Source organism: Oryx dammah, unplaced genomic scaffold (genome assembly GCF_014754425.2).
Source record: "Oryx dammah isolate SB20612 unplaced genomic scaffold, SCBI_Odam_1.1 HiC_scaffold_28, whole genome shotgun sequence".
Classification (NCBI taxonomy): domain Eukaryota; kingdom Metazoa; phylum Chordata; class Mammalia; order Artiodactyla; family Bovidae; genus Oryx; species Oryx dammah.
The window spans coordinates 52,652,798-52,672,285 of record NW_024070212.1 but is presented as its reverse complement, the minus strand read 5'-3'; the positions used below and the strand labels follow the sequence as shown (position 1 = coordinate 52,672,285).

General features: G+C 41.5%; 2 protein-coding genes and 1 pseudogene across 2 annotated transcripts in view; 2 read left to right on the top strand and 1 right to left on the bottom strand.

Moving 5' to 3' along the window:
- Positions 1-19,488, top strand: part of LOC120856892 (guanylate-binding protein 1-like) — a 285,120-nt gene that overhangs the window by 88,187 nt on the left and 177,445 nt on the right. The gene's annotated exons all lie outside the window — the stretch shown is intronic.
- Positions 1-19,488, top strand: part of LOC120855397 — a 169,960-nt pseudogene that overhangs the window by 63,896 nt on the left and 86,576 nt on the right.
- Positions 7,758-19,488, bottom strand: part of LOC120856893 (guanylate-binding protein 4-like) — a 33,279-nt gene continuing 21,548 nt past the window's right edge. Inside the window, exons 7-12 of the mRNA XM_040232375.1 lie at positions 19,220-19,465; positions 17,904-18,184; positions 13,240-13,452; positions 9,449-9,551; positions 8,939-9,129; positions 7,758-8,100 (exon numbers count right to left, since the gene is read on the bottom strand). Coding sequence (XP_040088309.1) covers positions 7,984-8,100; positions 8,939-9,129; positions 9,449-9,551; positions 13,240-13,452; positions 17,904-18,184; positions 19,220-19,465 — 1,151 coding nt within the window. The 3' untranslated portion in view covers positions 7,758-7,983. The remainder of the gene's footprint in view (positions 8,101-8,938; positions 9,130-9,448; positions 9,552-13,239; positions 13,453-17,903; positions 18,185-19,219; positions 19,466-19,488) is intronic.

Below are 19,488 nucleotides of genomic sequence, written 5' to 3'. Positions count from 1 at the left end.
CAGTAGTCTTAAAATCATGCTGGTACAGTAAATTCTATGTAAGTATTGCTTTACAACTGAATGTCAGAAGACAGGGACAGTAATTACTGAATGAAAGTGGAGGATTGGCTCTGACACTTCCCTCCCTGGTTGCAAACAAGTGGGAGGACACAGCCCAAGAGGAAGACGAGCAGGCTGGGGAGATCCAGTGGTAATAGCTGAGAGGGAATAGCAGCGATGTAGGAAGAGTCAGGCTGGAGGAGTTCAGAGCTGCCCTGGGATGTCCAAGAACAGGTTCTGGAGTCGGGCTGCCAGGGTTCAAACATAAAGGTTCACAGCGCTTATTATCTGTTGATTCCTTGAAGAAGGAACGTAACTCCAAAACCTTCTTTTTCTTAGCATTTTATATGTAAAGCAACAATTCTTGATTCATTACAGTACAGCTGATAACAGATAGGCTCCAAATCATGAAAAAAAAATTTCTTGATTCATGTATTATTTTAATTAGACAGTGTGTTATAATGTGCCAGTGAGCTCTGTAAGATGCAAATTGCCAAAATTATAAGGTATCTTTTTATCAGAAAAAACATTTATTTATTTAACAGATTTCTTCTGAACAATTTCTTTTCTTTTTCTATAGTGGATTTGGAGCAGAAATGGAAGAGTAAAACATGACCTTCCTTTTACTGCTGTGTTATGTCAAGATTAATAAAGGAAAACCTGGAGAATTCCCTGACAGTGGTTGGGACTCTGTGCTTTCACTGACAAGGGTGCTGGTTCCATCCCTGGTCTGGGAAGTAAGATCTCCCTTGAAGGCCTGTGTCCCCTCCCCCATCATGTATGTGCTGTGTGCTCCAGGCAAGAATAGTGGAGCCTGTTGCCGTTTTCTCTTCCAAGGGATCCTGACCCAGGGGTCAAACCCACCTCTCTGGTGTCTCCTGCATGCCCTGCACTGGCAGGCGGATTCTGAGCTAGCTGGGTTTCATGTGTCCCCAACCTCCTCCCCTCCAAAATGAACTTCACTCAAATGGAGTCAGCAAGCCAGAAGGGGGCTTGTTGCAGAACTACAGACTGGAGGTCAGTTACGGAAGAATTGCCAATTACAGACCCCAAGGGAAAAATTTTCAACAGGGAAAGAGTTACCAATGACAACCCTCAAGAGGAAAAGGTGTACACCGCATCTCCTACAAGAACTGACTACCCCAGCAATTCAGTCAATGAGAACCGGTCATCACTCTTGAGCTCTGACTTTTCTTTCCAAACCAACTTCCCAGCCCCTTACTTTTCTCTATAATGTTCTTTTTCTTTGTTGGACTTCCTTATGGACTTTTAAAGATAGCTTGCTTGTCCCAAATTGCAATAACTCTACTATTCCTGAATAAATTCACTTTGGCTTGTAAAATAACTTTTATTTTTAAGGTGAATAGCTCTAAGCAAGAGAAATTGTGGAGTTTATATCTTAGACCAAATGTTGATAAAGCTTTGTGTAAGTCAATGAGTCTACAAAGATTTTGTATTTTAACTCAAAGTATACTGAGGGACCAAAACCAAGAAGCTTTTACCTTCAAAACTAAGCACTTGGAGGGCCTTTCCCAGCAGTCCCGTGGTTAAGACTCCCTGTTCCCAATGCAAGAGACAGGGGTTCCCTGGTCCAGGAACTAAGATCCCCACGTGCTGCATGGCATGGCCTCATAAATAAATAAATATAAAACAACAAAAAGCCATAAAAAAGAAACTAAACAAATGGAAAAGAACAGTGCTAATAGAAGGCAGAAGATGACCAACAGAATTATCTGATAGTCAAGAATACCCCACACTGGAGATTTTCAGCAAGTACCAGAAGTTATTCTGAGGCTGTTAATGTATGTGCCACTCATTAAAAACCATGCATGATTAACAAACATGATTAGATCTTATAGTTACTATTAATAGTTTTTTCTTAGTAAGAGTGAGATTGAATTATTCCAAAGAAAACAGTTCTGTATGTATTCAGAGTATCAAATGTTAAGACAAAAATAACCCCGAGTCCCTCTTTTAGGATTTAAATTTGCTCTATGTCTAGGATCATTTTTTTGTTTGACAACTGCCCAGCGGGGTGCACTCAGGATGTGTCTGAGGAGGGCAAGAGGGGGCTAGAGGAGACTGCACCCATCGCCTCTGCCAAGGGTGGGCTGGGGAGTGAGGGTGAGTTTGGGTCTTCAGTCTCAAAAATGACTTCAGCTTCCTTTCCTCAGAAGACGTACCTGCTCTGCCGCTTTTGGCTGCAGCCCTGCTTAGATGCTCCAGGAGCAGCGACAAGCTTGAAAGCAGCCTGGGATTCCAAAGGAGACTCCGCCGGAACAATGCGCCCGGCCGGCCGCCACCCACCGGCGCCGCGCCTCCAACTGCTCCTCTCCTCCCCCAGTGTGGGGGCTGCGCTGGGGGATTTACTGTGGTTATTTAACCGAAGTGTGCTTGGAAGGTCAAGTTTAGGAGCAGACTTACCTGGAGCTGCAGCCGGGGTCAAGTCAGCTCGCCCTTAGAACTCTTCTTGCTTCTGGCTCCTCTGGAAACCGATTCTTATGCTCAGAAGCTGAAAAAAAAAAAAAAAAAAAAAAGCAGCAGCAGCTGAAAAGCCAGGGGGTTATTAAAAGTGGTGGAGGTTATGGGAACCGAAATCAAAATCGAAAGGGATAATTGTTTGTTTCTTCTTTTAATGGAGGCAGGAATCTGGATGAATTCCAGGAAAGACAGGGAGACAAGTGTTCCTACAGGCCTGGCTGGGTAAGCGCAACTTTGTCCCTCCTCCACAGTTCCTTTGAAGGAGGTGCAAGTAATGGTAGGATGAGAGTTCAACAGTCTGTCTCTCTGGGGTGTTTTGTCAGAGAGGGAGTTTATTACTTTTTCTTCACTTGAAAAATGTTTCATTTTCTCCCTTTCTCTTTCCTTTTTAAAAAGTGTTTTAATTCAGTGATCTTTTTTTTCATTAGCTAAATAAATATGTGTGTATAAAATCCTCAATTTTATAGCCCAGACATATTCACTATTTTTTAATTGGAGAATAATTGCTTTACACTGTTGTGCTGGTTTCTGCCGCACAATAACACAAATCAGCCATAATTATATGTATATCCCCTCCCTCTTGAGCTTCACTATTATTTTGTTAGAGTTTTCCTCTTTTCTTTTACTGCTGTGGATCCAGATTTGGAGGTTAGGGGTTGATTCAGATTCCTTCCATTCTTTTCTGTATCCTTTAAGGCGCTGTACTAACCTGTAAGTTGAAAGCTTGACTGCTGCTGTTAGGGAACCAGGTTCTTTTGCCCAAGGAGCTGCAAGCTGAAACACTGAGAGCAGGAGATTTGCAGCAGAGAGTTTATTCCTGAGGCAACCCGGTAAGGCTGCAGGGGCTGTGATGACACTAGGTCCCCTATGAGGCAGGCGGGTCTATTCTGACTCTGATCAGCTATATTGGTTTCACCTGGTTTCATACAGCTTTGCTGTGTTACAAGTGGAAGGAGTTTTCAAACAAGCTCTTCCCTTATCTGCTCATTCTGTAAGATGAGCTCAAGAATTTCCCTTAGTCTGCAGTTTCTGTTTCAGGTTTGTACCCTATGAAGCAGGGTTTCACTATCCCATTTGTATTTCAGATGGAAGTGAGGGGAAGGAAGGGCAGGCAGAATATAATCTCAAAGTTCTATGGCCAAACGTTCCCAAGCGGAAGTGCTTTGGCACGTATTCCCCATGCAGACTTCTTTAGCTGAAAAAGCAGCTAGAAAAGTATAAAAATCCTTAGCCAGATTGCCATATGCTTATTTTGTAAAATAGAATGAGACCATATTTGGAGCTGCAAAGCGTGTTATAACTCTGAAGGTGTATGCTACAATATCAGGGTCAGATTTTTCTAGAATTCTGAGGCTTCCCTTGGTAGACTCAAGACTTGAACCCAAACTGGGAAAACTACCGTGGCCCTATAATCCCTGAGCCACTGAGATGGATGTAGGGGGAAATTGGGCACATAACCTAAAGCCAAATAAAGTTAATCTTTTCTCAGTTACCTGGATCCCAGAAATTTCTCTCTTTTCCTCCCTCACTCTTGGTCTTGTTCTGGATCTCTTGATCTATTCTCTTCTGTTTTCATGAACTTTTTGTTTTTGTCAATGTGAGTATAAAGATATATGTTTCAAAATGAAGATATAAGGCCACTTAGATATGTTTGTCTATGAAACATGATATATATTATCCATATTATAAACATGATATATATTATGACTTACAAATATATTTGGGAGTTTTATTTTCAGTTTCCATGGTTTGTCACTCCTTCAGGAAAAAATCCTTTTAAAATTATATCCCATAGGTATAATTGCACCGGAGAAGGCAATGGCACCCCACTCCAGTACTCTTGCTTGGAAAATTCCATGGATGGAGGAGCCTGGAGGGCTGCAGTCCACGGGGTCGCTGAGGGTCGGACACGACTGAGCAACTTCACTTTCACTTTTCACTTTCCTGCATTGGAGAAGGAAATGGCAACCCACTCCAGTGTTCTTGCCTGGAGAATCCCAGGGATGGGGGAGCCTGGTGGGCTGCCCTCTATGGGGTCACATAGAGTCGGACACGACTGAAGTGACTTAGCAGTAGCAGGTATAATTGACAAAAATATACTATTTTGGAAAAGTAATAATTACTTAAGTAAATAAGAATGACATCACCAACTCACTGGACATGAAACTGAGTGAATGTCGGTAGCTGGTGATGGACAGAGAGGCCTGGCATGCTGCGATTCATTGGGTCGCAAAGAGTCAGAGGCAGCTGACCCACTGAACTGAAGAATGATTAAAATGTGTTCCTAAATGGAAGACTTTGGCCACCTGATGCGAAGAGCTGATTCATTTGAAAGGATCCTGATGCTGGGAAAGATTGAGGCAGGAGGAGAAGGGGATGACAGAGGATGAGATGGTTGGATGGCATCACTGACTCAATGGACATGGGTTTGGGTAGACTCTGGGAAGTTGGTGATGGACAGGGAGGCCTGGCGTGCTGCGGTTCATGGAGTCACAAAGAGTCAGACACGACTGAGCGACTGAACTGAGTTGAACTCCAGAATAAGTGGTTTTGCGTCTTGCTTTAGTAATTGTGCTTGTTTGTCATCTAGTGCACTGAACTTTGTGTCTAGTGAAACTTTTGAGAGGAAGAGTCTCATTTTCCCATCCTCAGAGTTTAGTGAAAGACCTCGGGCTGTGGATTGACCAGCATTGTAAACAGTTCAAACCTGACGCACTTTCAGTTCTGAAATATGAGTGCAGGTCATCAGGTGTGGAAAATGTGCGTACAAAGGAATAATAGCCGTTGGGGATAAAGTTCCTAGGTTTGGGGCTCTAGAATGAGAGAGTAGCCACTGAGACAAAATATTTGTAAAAATGTTGCAAAACTAAAAGCACCTTGGATATTGCTGAGCACAGAAATAAATAAGATAAAATAACAGGCATTCAGGACTATAAAATTGTAATGTGATAGATCTTGTTTGCTTGTTTGGCTATAATAAGTATGTCACTCTGCTTACAAGCTGGAGTGGAGGTGTATCACCTGAGGAAGTTCAGCTGCAGTGTATCTGCAACACGAGGTAAAGGGATATCTGATCGAGTTCAAGCTAATATCTCTTTAGATCTCATTTTTAAAGGAAAAAGTTATTTCTGGCTTAAGGTTCCTTTTACCATTTTTGAAGTGTCAGAGAGAATTCACATGATCAAAGTCTGCAGACTTTAATATAGTTAGATAGGAGTTTCAGGGGACGGAGTCTATTATCGCTATACAGAAACAGAAAGCAGGATCTAATACAAATCGAAAGCCGCCAAGTGTCTGTGCAGTCATCCACCGTTATTCTCATTCTGCGGAGAAGGCAATGGCACCCCACTCCAGTACTCTTGCCTGGAAAATCCCATTGACAGAGGAGCCTGGTGGGCTGCAGTCTATGGGGTCGCGAAGAGTCAGATACGACTGAGCGACTTCATTTTCACTTTTTACTTTTATGCATTGGAGAAGGAAATGGCAACCCACTCCAGTGTTCTTGCCTGGAGAATCTCAGGGACGGGGGAGCCTGGTGGGTTGCTGTCTACGTCCGCACAGAGTCAGACACGACTGAAGCGACTTCGCAGTCTCATTCTCTGTTGTCCATTGTTTTAAATTTTTAGGATCCACATGTACTTCACCAGGAATTGTTACCTTCTCACTCATCTCCACTACTTTTTAAGAATAGTGGAGCCAATAGTCATGTCATAATTGTATTACTATAGTGAAAATCTTAAACTATGTATCTAGTTATCTTAAACTAGCCTATCTAATTCTTGCATGAGAAGTGGTGAGGACATCTATCAATTAAACTGCTACTCTGTTTTGTCTTGGTTCTTACTTCGAATGAGGGGAATAGGAACTGCAGCCATTACCTGAAGTGGACAAACTCTAGTTAGGCACAAACATTTTCTTTTTCAAAGTATTCCCAACTGTTCCAATATGCCCAGCTGAATTCCACTCCCTATTTTGTGCCCTTTAAATGTACCTTATAATGATAAGCAAACAAAGGGAAGCTAATGCAGACAAATTTGGAGGAGAACATGTAAATCTCTTTTTAAAGCTATAGCTTTGTAGTTAGCTCCTTGTTATGCTGGCTCTGATCATACCAGGATTTCAATGTCCTTTCGAAGATGAGCCTTTTTTCAGTTCTTGGGGATGTGTTTGGCCAGTCACACAATACAGAATGAGCTTAAGGTCACGTGACATGAATTCCACTGGTTCTACCACAATCACACAGTTCAGAACTAGCTTGACCAGTAGAATTGTGGAACACTCTCAGGAGGCAATTGAGATGCCAATTTGGCCATAACTCTTGGGAGGATGGCACACCATTGTTCTGGATGTGGTCAATAACTGAAGCCCAAAGTCATTATGGGATGCTGTGTACCCAGTAGGCATAATACATAGATTTGGAGGCCAATGGCACACAGTATCACTCACAGCGACTTCTTTGGTGAAATTTGTGCTCCTTGACCTTGAAAATCTAGGCCTGTGGTTCTAGAGAGGGAGTGTTCATTGCGGGGGCACACAAAAGCCACCTTAAACATAAAGCCATAGATGCTGCCTGTTTTCTCCAGGCATCTTTTGCCAATAAAGCAGCAGGCACAGGAGTAGTTTATCATGACAATTGACTTTGATCATCATGAAGAGGTACTGTTGCTACCATCTGATGGGAGCAGGGAGGAATATTTTGGTTAAAATACTAGGCTACAAGTCCTAAGGGCATATATGTGCATTTGCAGACCTTGTTTTCTTGGGAGCAGAATAAAAGCACTGTTGTTGTTACTCAGTCACAAAGTCGTGTCCAGTGCTCTTGCCTGGAGAATCCCATGGACAGAGGAGTGTGGCAGGCTACAGTCCATAGGGTCTCAAAGAGTTGGATTTTCTATTTGCATTTCTAATGAGTTCTGACAATCCATCCGTAACACTAAAGAATTTCCTTAATAAATACATTCTGTGAGGATTGTGTCATACCCAGTCAACAGGCAAGAGACTCTTGTGAGCATGCCGTACACAAGTCTGAGGAGAACTGCGGGAGACCTGGGTTCAATCCCTGGGTTGGGAAGATCCCCTGGAGAAGCAAATGGCAACCCACTCCAGTACTCTTGCCTGGAAAATCCCATGGACAGAGAAGCTTGGTATGCTACAGTGCGTGGGGTCGCAAACAGTCGACTGAGCGACTTCACTTTCACTTTCAATCAAAATTACTTAGATATTTGGATATCAGGCCCTGATTCTTCAGTAATAACTTCTTTTTATTTTTAAACTTTTCTGGGTTGCAACTACAATGGCATATTTCAAAGATTAGCAACTATTATATGAAACCCTTGATAATGTACTTAAGTGGAATTTTCAACTCTTTTAATAATTCACATGAGATACATCATCCCTATGCACATTGTTAAAAAAAGTGACTTCATAAGGACATTAACACAAAGGTAAAACCTGCCAGGATCCTTAAAGTAGTAAGCACGTATTTTCATTTCTTGCAGGTGCTAGTCGTAGTCTAATTATCTCAATACATAATTCATTAGATTTCCTTTGAAAGTCCACATTGAGTAGTTCCTGTTGCACCTGAAAAAAGAAGATAGTACCCTGTTGAAAATATCCAATTGTCATCTTTTTATATCTAACAAGTACAGCAGCTCAGCACATGTGTCTATTTCCCTACTACTTTAGATGCTTTTTGATGAGTTTGTCCAGTATTTCCAAATGTTTGAACATGGTGGGGAGTGAAAACATCCATGGTTTAGCTTCCCAGGATCCCTCAACACCATCTTCCTGGGCAAGGAGCAGTTAGGCCTAAGTCAGGACTTAAAACCCCAGTAATGTGTTCCACTCCTAAGACTGCACTTTGGGAGAGACTGTAGGAGAATTCTAAATATTTCTCAGTTCCCTTGAGGTAGGGTGACCACACACATGTCACAAATAATAATGTCTGCTGACTCTCTTTAGAGCACTTAAACTCCAGGTTTGGACAAAGAATTCATTTACTCTAGGTGTATAAAGTGAATCAGACAGATCTGGAAAAAATGTAGCAACTTTGTTTTCAACATCCTATATTTGGTACAAACACAACTGATACTTTTGAGAGTGGATGGAAATATTACAGGTCTCTGATGGTTGTACCGCAAGTCCTAAGTGTTCCAAGACTGGGATCCTGTTCACGTAGGGAAAGTGTGACCCTCAGTCCAGGAGCCTGGGCCTTTATTTGTCCCTTCCAAGCCTTAGCACTGCAGAAGATGCTGAGTCTTACAGAGGTAAGTCTTCAGCACAATCCACATTGATGTTACATGAAACCTGTCTTTGGATTTCTCTCTGAGATCTGACTATAGGTCATATTTCTGTCCCTTTATTATTGAGAAACTAGCATTTTGTCCATCAGACTCTGCCCACACCCATCTAGACTTACCTTCAGCCTGTGCTCCAGCACTTCTTCCTGCGCTCTAAGAAGGTTTTCTATTTCCGTCATGAGCTCTTTCAGTTGGACTATACTTTCCATGAGCCTTCTCTGTTGTGCCTCCATTTCTTTCTTCTTATCATTCAGTTTCTGTATTAACAGATCCTGTTTCATCCCTGCTGCTTGTCTTTCGGTACGTTCCTCTGTGTCATGAGAGTTTTAAACAAAAAAAAGTTATGCTGAGCTATACCTTCCTGAGCTCAAAGACTAAAATGACATTAAATTGGTGGGAAGGAGTCTGACTGTTCCTGCTATCACATCAGACAACGTGCTTTGGTATATGATGTAGACACACTGATTGGATGTACATATAACCCAAACTCCCTTGTTTATTTCCACGTGTAGCAGAGAGGATCCACAGAAGAAGAGGAAGCTCTAGTGTCAGAAAGTGTTTCCTCCCAAACCTGCCAAAGGGCAGCACAGGAGCCACCTTCCCCTCTGAGAGCTCAGTCCTCCCTGTACCTGCCATGGGTTTGTCCGCATCAGTGAGGGCCTGGTCTACCTGCAGGATGGCTGCCTCTACTCCTGCCTGTGACCGCAGGAAGCTCTGGAGGACGTGGTTTGCCTGAGGAAACAATAAAGAGCAAAAACTTGTCAGGCAACATCAGTATAGTATCTCCCTGGGTAAATTTTTGTTCAGTGAACCTTAAGATTTCTTTGGGATGGTTTTGGTCACCGCCTCCTGTTCAATGTTAAAACCTCCATCCATAGCTCTTCAGGCACTCTGTCTAACAGATCTAATCTCTTGAATCTATTTGTCACCTCCACTGTATAATCATCAAGGATATGATTTAGGTCATAGCTCAATGGCCTAGTAGTTTTCCCTATGCAAGGGAGAAAGGTAAATATATACCCAACTGAATGCAGAGTTCCAGAGAATAGCAAGGAGAGATAAGAAGTTTTTCTGATATGGACAATGCAGAGAAATAGAGGAAAACAATAGAATGGGAAAGACTAGCGATCTCTTCAATAAAATGAGAGCTATCAAGGGAACATTTCATGCAAGAAATGGGCATGATAAAGGACAGAAGCAATAAGGACTTAATTAGAAGCAGAAGAGATTAAGAAGAGGTGACAAGAATACACAGGAGAACTATACAAGAAAGGTTTCAATGACCTGAATACCACAGTGGTGTGGTCACTCACCTAAAGCCAGACATCCTGTAGTGTGAAGTCAAATGGGCCTTAGGAAGCGTTACTACAAATTAGTGGAGGTGATAGATTCCAGCTGAGCTATTTAAAATCCTAAAAGATGATGTTTTTAAAGTGCTGCCCTCTCTACATCAGCAAATTTGGAAAAGAACAGTGGCCACAAGACTGGAAAAGGTCAGTTTTCATTCCAACCCCAAAGAAGGGCAATGTCAAAGAAGGTTCAAACTACCATACAGTTGCGCTCATTTCAGATGCTAGCAAATACTCAAAGTCCTTCAAGCTAGGCTTCAGCATTACATGAACCAAGAACTTACAGATGTATAAGTCGGGTTTCAAAGAGGTCAAATTGCCAACATTTGTTGGATTACAGAGAAAGCAAGAGCATTGCAGAAAATAATCTACCTCTGCTTCATTGACTATGCTAAAGCCTTTGACTGTGAGGATCACAGCAAAGTGTGGAAAATTCTTCAAGAGTTGCGATTACCAGTCCACCTCATCTGTCCCTTGAGAAACCTGTATTCAAATCAAGAAGCAATGGTTAGTTTGAAACAAACTGGTTCAACGTTGGGAAAGGAGTATGTGAAGGCTGTATATTGTCTCTCTGCTTATTTAACTTACATGCAGAGTACCTCGTGCAAAATGTTGGACTGGTTGAAGCACAAGCTGAAATCAAGATTGCTGGGCAAAATATCAACAACCTCAGATATGCCTGTGATACCACTCTAATGGTGGAAAGTGAAAAGTAACTAAAGAGCCTCATGAGGGTGAAAGAGGAGAGTGGAAAAAGCTGGCTTAAAACCTAACATTAAAAAAAAAAAAACTAAGATCATGGCATCCAGTCCCTTTGCTTCATGGCAAATAGAAAGTGAAAACGTTGAAGCAGACAGATTTTATTTTCCTGGGCTCTAAAATCACTGTGGATGGTGAGTGCAAAAATGAAATTAAATATGCTTCTTCCTTGGAAGGAAAGCTATGACCAACCTAGACAGTGTATGAAAAAGCAGAGACATCACTTTGCAAAAAAAGGGTACATATAGTCAAAGCTATGGTTTTTCCAGTAGTCAAGTACAGATGTGAGAGTTGGACCCTAAAGAAGGCTGAGCACTGAAGAACTGATTCTTTCGAACTGTGATACTGCAGAAGACTCTTGAGAGTCCCTTGGACAGCAGGAGATCAAACTAGTCAATCCTAAAGGAAATCAGCCCTGAATATTCATTGGAAGGACGGATGCTGCAGCTAAAGCTCTCATACTTTGGCAACGTGATGTAGCGAGCTGACCCACTGTAAAGGACCCTGATGCTGGGAAAGACTGAAGGCAGGAGGAGAAGCAGGCAACAGAGGATGAGATGTTTAGATAGCATTGCTAACTCAGTGGACATAAATTTGTGCAAACTCAAGGATATGGTGGACAGAGAAGCCTGGCATACTGCAGTCCATGTGATTACAGAGTCAGACATGACTTAGTGACTGAACAACAGCAACGACCCTCCAGGTTTGACCCTGTAAATTCTTCACCTTTCTTCAGACCCCACAGTGGTTGTAGATGCCGGAATTATGTGCAGCTGTAAAAACACCCATCCTCCACTGTTTGCAACTGCTCTGCCTGCACATTGCTTTCCTTCTGACTCATGCTCACCTACCCTTTCTTTATTAAGTTACCGTTTATTGACATTTCAACTTGTAGCTTTTGCCTCCTTCTCCAGGAAGCTTTCTTAAAAGCTTTATTCTGAGTTCTGAATGGCTGCCAAGAACCTAACAGCTACCCTATCAGCACTACCACTTGATAGATATGTGACATTAGGTAACTTAGTTCCTTTTCCTTATGTCATACTTATCAATTTTGTAATGAAGACGATAGCAGTATCTAATCTATATTATTCTGAGGACTAAATCGATGGTCTAACCAAAACACCTAAAGTACACTTGAAGTAGTGAGTGCTCAACACACGTCAGTCATCAGATCACTACTGCTACAATCGTCCCTGTCACTATCTCTATCAGTGTGTACCTATATGATAACCATTGTGCCACCATATCCAATGGCCATTTATGTGTCCTCAGGTAAGATTATAAACTTCTTGAGAACAACAGCTTTTCTTTAATTTTCCCTACACTTTGCAGAAGTCCATTTTGGGGGAACTCATTTAAATATTTTATTATTTTATTTTTTACCCAATTTTTAAAGGTTATGCTCTATTTATAGTTAATACGAAATATTGGCTATATTTCCTGTATTTTACAATATATCTTTGTAGCCTATCTTATACCCAGTCACTTGTACCTCCCACCCTCACTCCTATATTGCCCCCACTCCACGTTAGTAATCACTAATTTGTTCTGTGAGTCTTCTTCTTTTCAGTTATAATAACTAGTTTGTTGTATTTTTTGGATTTAACATGTAAGTAATATCATACAGTATTTGTCTTTCTCTGTCTGACATTGCTTTGAGAATAATGCCCTCCAAGTCCATCCAGGCTGCCACAAATGGCAAAATTTCATTCTTTTTGATAACTGAGTAGCATTCCTGTATATGCACACTCCACATCTCCTTTATCCATTCATCTGTTGATGGACACTTATGTTGCCTCCATGTCTTGGCTATTGTAGGTAATGCTGCTATGAACATTGGGATGCTGGTATCTTTTTGATTTAGTGTTTTTTTAAAACCAATTACAGTGTTTGCTAATTGAAAGGAATGTTCTCTTTCATCTAGATTCTTGATAATAGATCCTGTCTTTGGGAAGAAGTATTTCTAGTTTATTTAAAGAAAGTGAAAGTGTTAGTCATGTAGTCCTGTCCGACTCCTTGTGGGCCCATGGACTGTATGTAGCCTATGAGTCTCCTCTATCCATGGAATTGTCCAGGCAAGAATACTGGAGTAGGTTGCCATTTCCTCCTCCAGGGGATCTTTCCTACCCTGGGACTGAACCTGGATCTCCAAGCAGCTGCCAAATTGTGGATATAAAAGCTAAAAGTGTAGAAATACCACCATGCTATGCTTTCTCTACAAAAATGGTGCTATGGTCTTAGAATTTCAAAAGAACCAGCAAAGACCCTTTGACTCCAATCTTCTGTTCTTTCCCAATCCCCTTACTCCTCACCTTAACTCCTTTCCTGGGAATGAGTTTATACTTCTCTTCAAACCTGTTCCTTGCTTCTAAGTAGCAACGGTGTCCTCCAGGGAGAAGGAAAGTTCCTTCTGAAATACTCTTCATTAAGGGTTCTGAAAGCTTCTTAAGCTCAGCCTGACAATACTTGACAGATGCTTCTTCATCTTGCAGCAAGAAAACTTTTAACTTTTTCTTGATCATGACCTGTCAAGGAAATGAAGAGAAATTCAATAGAAAGAAGGTGTTAGAAGAGAAGGTCCAACAGTGATCCTCTTGAAGGAAGCAATCACACAACAACAGGGCACATGAGAAACAGAATAATAGATACAGAGTCACGAGACTAGTTTTAGTTCTAGATCTGATTAACTTTTGGTGTGACCTATAGGAAGTCTCTAAACTCTGTTGGCTTAGTCTCAATATCTGCAAACTGATGGATTCAGTTCAGTTCAGTTCAGTCGCTCAGTCGTGTCCGACTTTTTGAGACCCCATGAATCGCAGCACGCCAGGCCTCCCTGTTTATCACCATCTCCCAGAGTTCACTCAGACTCACGTCCATCGAGTCCGTGATGCCATCCACCCATCTCATCCTCGGTCATCCCCTTCTCCTCCTGCCCCCAATCCCTCCCAGCATCAGAGTCTTTTCCAATGAGTCAACTCTTCTCATGAGGTGGCCAAAGTACTGGAGTTTCAGCTTTAGCATCATTCCTTCCAAAGAAATCCCAGGACTGATCTCCTTTAGGATGGACTGGTTGGATCTCCTTGCAGTCCAAGGCACTCTCAAGAGTCTTCTCCAACATCACAGTTCAAAAGCATCAATTCTTCAGCACTCAGCCTTCTTCACAGTCCAACTCTCACATCCATACATGACCACAGGAAAACCATAGCCTTGACTAGATGGATCTTAGTCGGCAAAGTAATATCTCTGCTTTTGAATATGCTATCTAGGTTGGTCATAACTTCTTCCAAGGAGTAAGCGTCTTTTAATTTCATGGCTGCAGTCACCATCTGCAGGCAGCTGTGAATTCCATTGTTATTTAACAGTAATAGTATTAATTGTGATCCACCCATCAACAATGAAAAATGGAAAGTTCAATTATGACTTGAAGTAGGGATTCCTATGCAACCTAGGTGCTATAGATAAAGATATATATTAATACATAGCTAATCAATTGCCTAACTTAATGAGTTAAGTATACACAACAGAATTTTGAACTCTTTCTGAATTGTTGCTTCATTGAGGGGTTAAGTGTATGAAAATATAGGAACTTTATTTTTCACTTTTGTACTTGTAAACTATAATTGATCTGATTTTCCTGTAAGAGATTTTTTTTAACTGGGAGGTGGACAAAGGTAGAGTAAAAGACAAAGTTTCTGTGAATATGCCAATGGTAAGCAGAATTATGATCACCAAGAAGTTTCTCCTTGGTATGCACATTCCTGGAGCTGTGAGTAAGTTGAACATTGATCATATGTTTCAGTTCAGTTGAGTTGCTCAGTCGTGTCTGACTCTTTGAGACCCCATGAGCTGCAGCATGCCAGGCCTCCCTGTCCAACAACAACTCCCGGAGCCCACCCAAACTCATATCCATTAGGTTGGTGATACCATCCAACCATCTCATCCTCTGTTGTCCCCTTCTCCTCCTGCCCTCAATCTTTCCCAGCATTGGGGTCTTTTCTACTGATTGAGCTTTTTTCATCAGGTGTCCAAAGTATTGGAGTTTCAGTTTCAACATCAGACCCTCTATTGAACACCCAGGACTGATCTCCTTTAGGATGGACTGGTTGGATCTCCTTGCAATCCAAGGGACTCTCAAGAGTCTTACACCACAGTTCAAAAGCATCAATTCTTTGGTGCTCAGCTTTCTTTATACTCCAACTCTCACATCCATACATGACCATTGGAAAACCATAGCCTTGACTAGATGGACCTTTGTTGACAAAGTAATGTCTCTGCATTTTAATATGCTGTCTAGGTTAGTCATAACTTTCCTTTCAATGAGCAAGTGTCTTTTAATATCATGGCTGCAGTCACCATCTGCAGTGATTTTGGAGCCCAGAAAAATAAAGTCTGTCACTCTTTCCACTGTTTCCCTATCTATTTGCCATAAGGTGATTGGACTGCAAGGATATCCAACCAGTCCATTCTGAAGGAGATCAGCCCTGGGATTTCTTTGGAGGGAATGATGCTGAAGCTGAAACTCCAGTACTTGGGCCACCTCATGTGAAGAGTTGACTCATTGGAAAAGACTCTGATGCTGGGAGGGATTGGGGGCAGGAGGAGAAGGGAACAACAGAGGATGAGATGGCTGATGGCATCACCTACTCAGTGGACATGAGTTTGAGTGAACTCCAGGAGTTGGTGATGGACAGGGAGGCCTGGCCTGCTGCGATTCATGGGGTCGCAAAGAGTTGGACACAACTGAGCGACTGAACTGAACTGAACTGATGGGACCAGAGGCCATGATATTAGTTTTCTGAATGTTGAGCTTTAAGCCAACTTTTTCGCTCTCCTATTTCACTTTCATCAAGAGGCATTTTAGTTCCTCTTCACTTTCTGCCATAAGCGTGGTGTCATCTGCATATCTGAGGTTATTGACATTTCTCCCGGCAATCTTGATTCCAGCTTGTGCTTCTTCCAGCCCAGCATTTCTCGTGATGTACTCTGCATAGAAGATAAATAAGCAGGGTGACAATATACAGCCTTGATGGACTCCTTTTCCTATTTGGAACCAGTCTGTTGTTCCATGTCCAGTTCTAACTGTGGCTTCCTGACCTGCATACAGGTTTCTCAAGAGGCAGGTCTGGTGGTCTGGTATTCCCAATTCTTGAAGAATTTTCCACAGTTTATTGTGATCCACACAGTCAAAGGCTTTGGCATAGTCAATAAAGCAGAAATAGATGTTTTTCTGGAACTCTCTTGCTTTTTCGATGATCCAGCGGATGTTGGAGCTGAAACTCCAATACTTTGGCCACCTGATGAGAAGAGCTGACTCATTTGAAAAGACCCTGATGCTGGGAAAGATTGAGGGCAGGAGGAGAAGGGGACAACAGAGGATGACATGGTTGGATGGCATCATTGTCTTGATGGCCATGGATTTGGGTGGGCTCTGGTTTGGTGATGGACAGGGAGGACTGGCATGCTGCAGTTCTTGTGTTCTCAATGAGTCGGACACAACTAAGTGAGTGAACTGAACTGAACTGAATGATTTAGTGTTTTTCCCCCACTTTCTTCAATTTAAGTCTGATTTTGGCAATAAGGAGTTCATGATCTGAGCCACAGTCAGTCCCAGTCTTGTTTTTGCTGACTGTATAGAGCTAGCTTCTCCATCATTGGCTGCAAAGAATATAATCAATCTGATTTTGGTGTTGGCCATCTGGTGATGTCCATGTATAGAGTCGTCTCTTGTGTTGTTGGAAGAGGGTGTTTGCTATGACCAGTGCATTCTCTTGGCAAAACTCTATTAGCCTTTAGATTATGTTATATAGCATAGGATATTGTAAAAAGTAGAGATGACCCTAGTGGACATTACCTAATCATTTAAGTCTTTCACATGTAGTCTTCTCCTGTTGGTGGCAGAAGAAGTAATCAGAGAGATTAGAAAGAAAAGAAGAATACAGGGCACCATTGCTGGCCCAAAGATGGAGCAGGGTGGTGATCCAGAGCCCATATGAGTGCTGAAGAAAGATATATTCACATATTTACATGCAAGGATGACAGTGTGGCTTATACATGATTTAAATTAAACTTTATGCTCAATACAATAACCTGTTTGTGCCCTATCAAGCATGCATTTACATCTGTTTCAATCATTAAAGGAATACATTTAAAAATCAAAATGGAATAACTTGTGCAGAAATTCAAAACTGAGCTTGGTGGCCATTGTGGATGTGGTTTCAGGCATGTTTCTGCATCACTAAGAAGTTGAATCTCCTGAACTTTATCACACTCAAGGATGCCACCATCCATTCCCAAAACAGTATCTGCTATAATAGCAACTGGAAGGTGTAAACTTATGGTCTCAAAGATCCCATTGTAAATAGGCAATGGTTTCAGACTCCAAACAATCCTTTAACAGTTAAGCACTCTTACTTCTTTCCAACTCCAGTCTTAATTCTTAACAAATACTGCAGGTAATTTTGTGGGTTTTGCCTATACTGAGGGTTTTGCAACCCCCCCTCCCTGACCCCATTTTGGAGTCCAGTGGAGCACAATTCAAATGCTTCTTGTATGTGTATCTTCAGGGCTCTAGTCCTCATTTGGCTCAAATCAAATTCTTCTTCTCCTATGACAAACTGTTTGCTGTTTATTCTTGGGAGTATTACTAAGCCCTTTGAGCCTTTTCCCCCCTGCATCTTGTTGTACACAGAACACATCACCTGTACACTCTGAGCTGGGATCTAACCTGAAGAATTTTGAGCTAATACATGTGTGTTGTTTTAAACAGCTAAGTACAAGGTAGTTTGTTTACAGTAGAAAATAAAGAGGCCAGTTTTTAGAAAAAGGGATGGAATGTAGCCTGTAGAATCCTGTCTTTCACATGAATCCAAACTCCTTTTACAAATGAGAAGCATGTGAACCACAGGTAAAAAGAAGGAGCCTAAGCACGTTTCTAGAAGAAAAGGTATCAGGAAGGCTATATTCTAGGCTACATTACCAGAAGTTTCTTCTGGAAATCCTTCTTTTCATCCTTAAATGAGTGCTTCATGAAGACTGTGATGGCTTCCCTCTCACAGGCTGCGTGCACCTCCAGCAGCTCCTGGAGCATGTCTGTGGGGAGGCTCAGTCGCTGGGCCATCTGCTCACTGTAGTGGTCAGCTGCCTTCTGCACAGCTGCTGAGTTCTCCAGCTGGGCCAGAGTTGTCACCGCGTTCTCCAGACAAGGAACTGATCCACTGTTGATGGCATTTACGTAGGCCTCCACCAGAATCCCCAACCCTGGATGACACATTATATTTTGAAAATAAACAGAACATTCTCCCTTGTTTTATGGACTTTAGATCAATACTCTTAAAATTACTAAAGTTTTATTGAATTTGAGGCTTTCTTTCTTCTCTTTCTTTTCATCATCTTCATGCTTATCCTTCTCATTGTATCCTCCACCTTCTATAACTTTCTTATAGTAACATCACTGTGTCTCCCATTCACTCTATTTTATAATTCTCATTTCATCACAATACAGTATTAACTGAATTAGCTCAAACAGTATGTTCAAGGTTCTCCTGTAACACTTTTCCCATTGTAATGAAATACAAAGAACATATATATATATATATATATATATATATATATATATGAGTAAACTGCATATTTTGTGAGCACTATTTCCAAATGAAAATGTAGTGCCACATGCAAAAATGTCAAGAATTTCCAGACCATGATACAAACTTCAAAGCAAGCAGGCCCATCTCAGCACAGGGCACTATGTGACTGCCCCATTGACATGGGCATGAAGCCAGCACTACATAAGGTTATATTTAGACTTGTTTCTCAGACTCTCAATGGGTTTACATGGATTCATGACCTACTACTTATTATTGATTTGTGTAAATTCACAGAATACCTTGTATATCCTCACTAGAAACTCTTATCCACTCAGTGGTTCATCACCATGAATATGTCTATCCTTAACATATCTTTAGTGTAATATTGGGTTAGCCAGAATGTTTGGGTTTTTCCATAATATCTTACTGAAAAACTTGAAAGAACATTCTGGCAAACCCAATAGTTTCATGAGATTTGGTATGCTTCAAAAAAGCTTCATACAGGGCAATTTTAATAAAGAAGCATGGATTTCTATGTGGGGATGAATATCTGATTTTCCAAATTATATAGAGAACACAGTTAATGAAGAAAAAAAGAAGAAAGCACCATTATTGACAATCCCAGAGTACACTTACAACTTCAACTCCACCACACATTCCTCAACCACAGTGAATCACAGAGAGACATGCTGTAGCAAAAGGGGCTCACTTTTCCCAGTGATAGTGATTCCCTCTTTTAAGGTCTTGGTCTTTGCATGGGTATGGATATATGAGCAGAAAACTTTTGACTGCTTCTGGAAATTCTCATCCAGTTGGTTGTCTGGTATTTCCTCAAGATGGAGTAATTGTTTTCTGTTACTTGTAGGGCGGTCAAAGACGAAACACTTCCGTTTGGGAAAGAACTCCTTAATACATTCTTTGGGTAAGTTGGAATTTTGAATTTGGTGATTTTCATCTGCAAAATCGGGAAAGAACAAT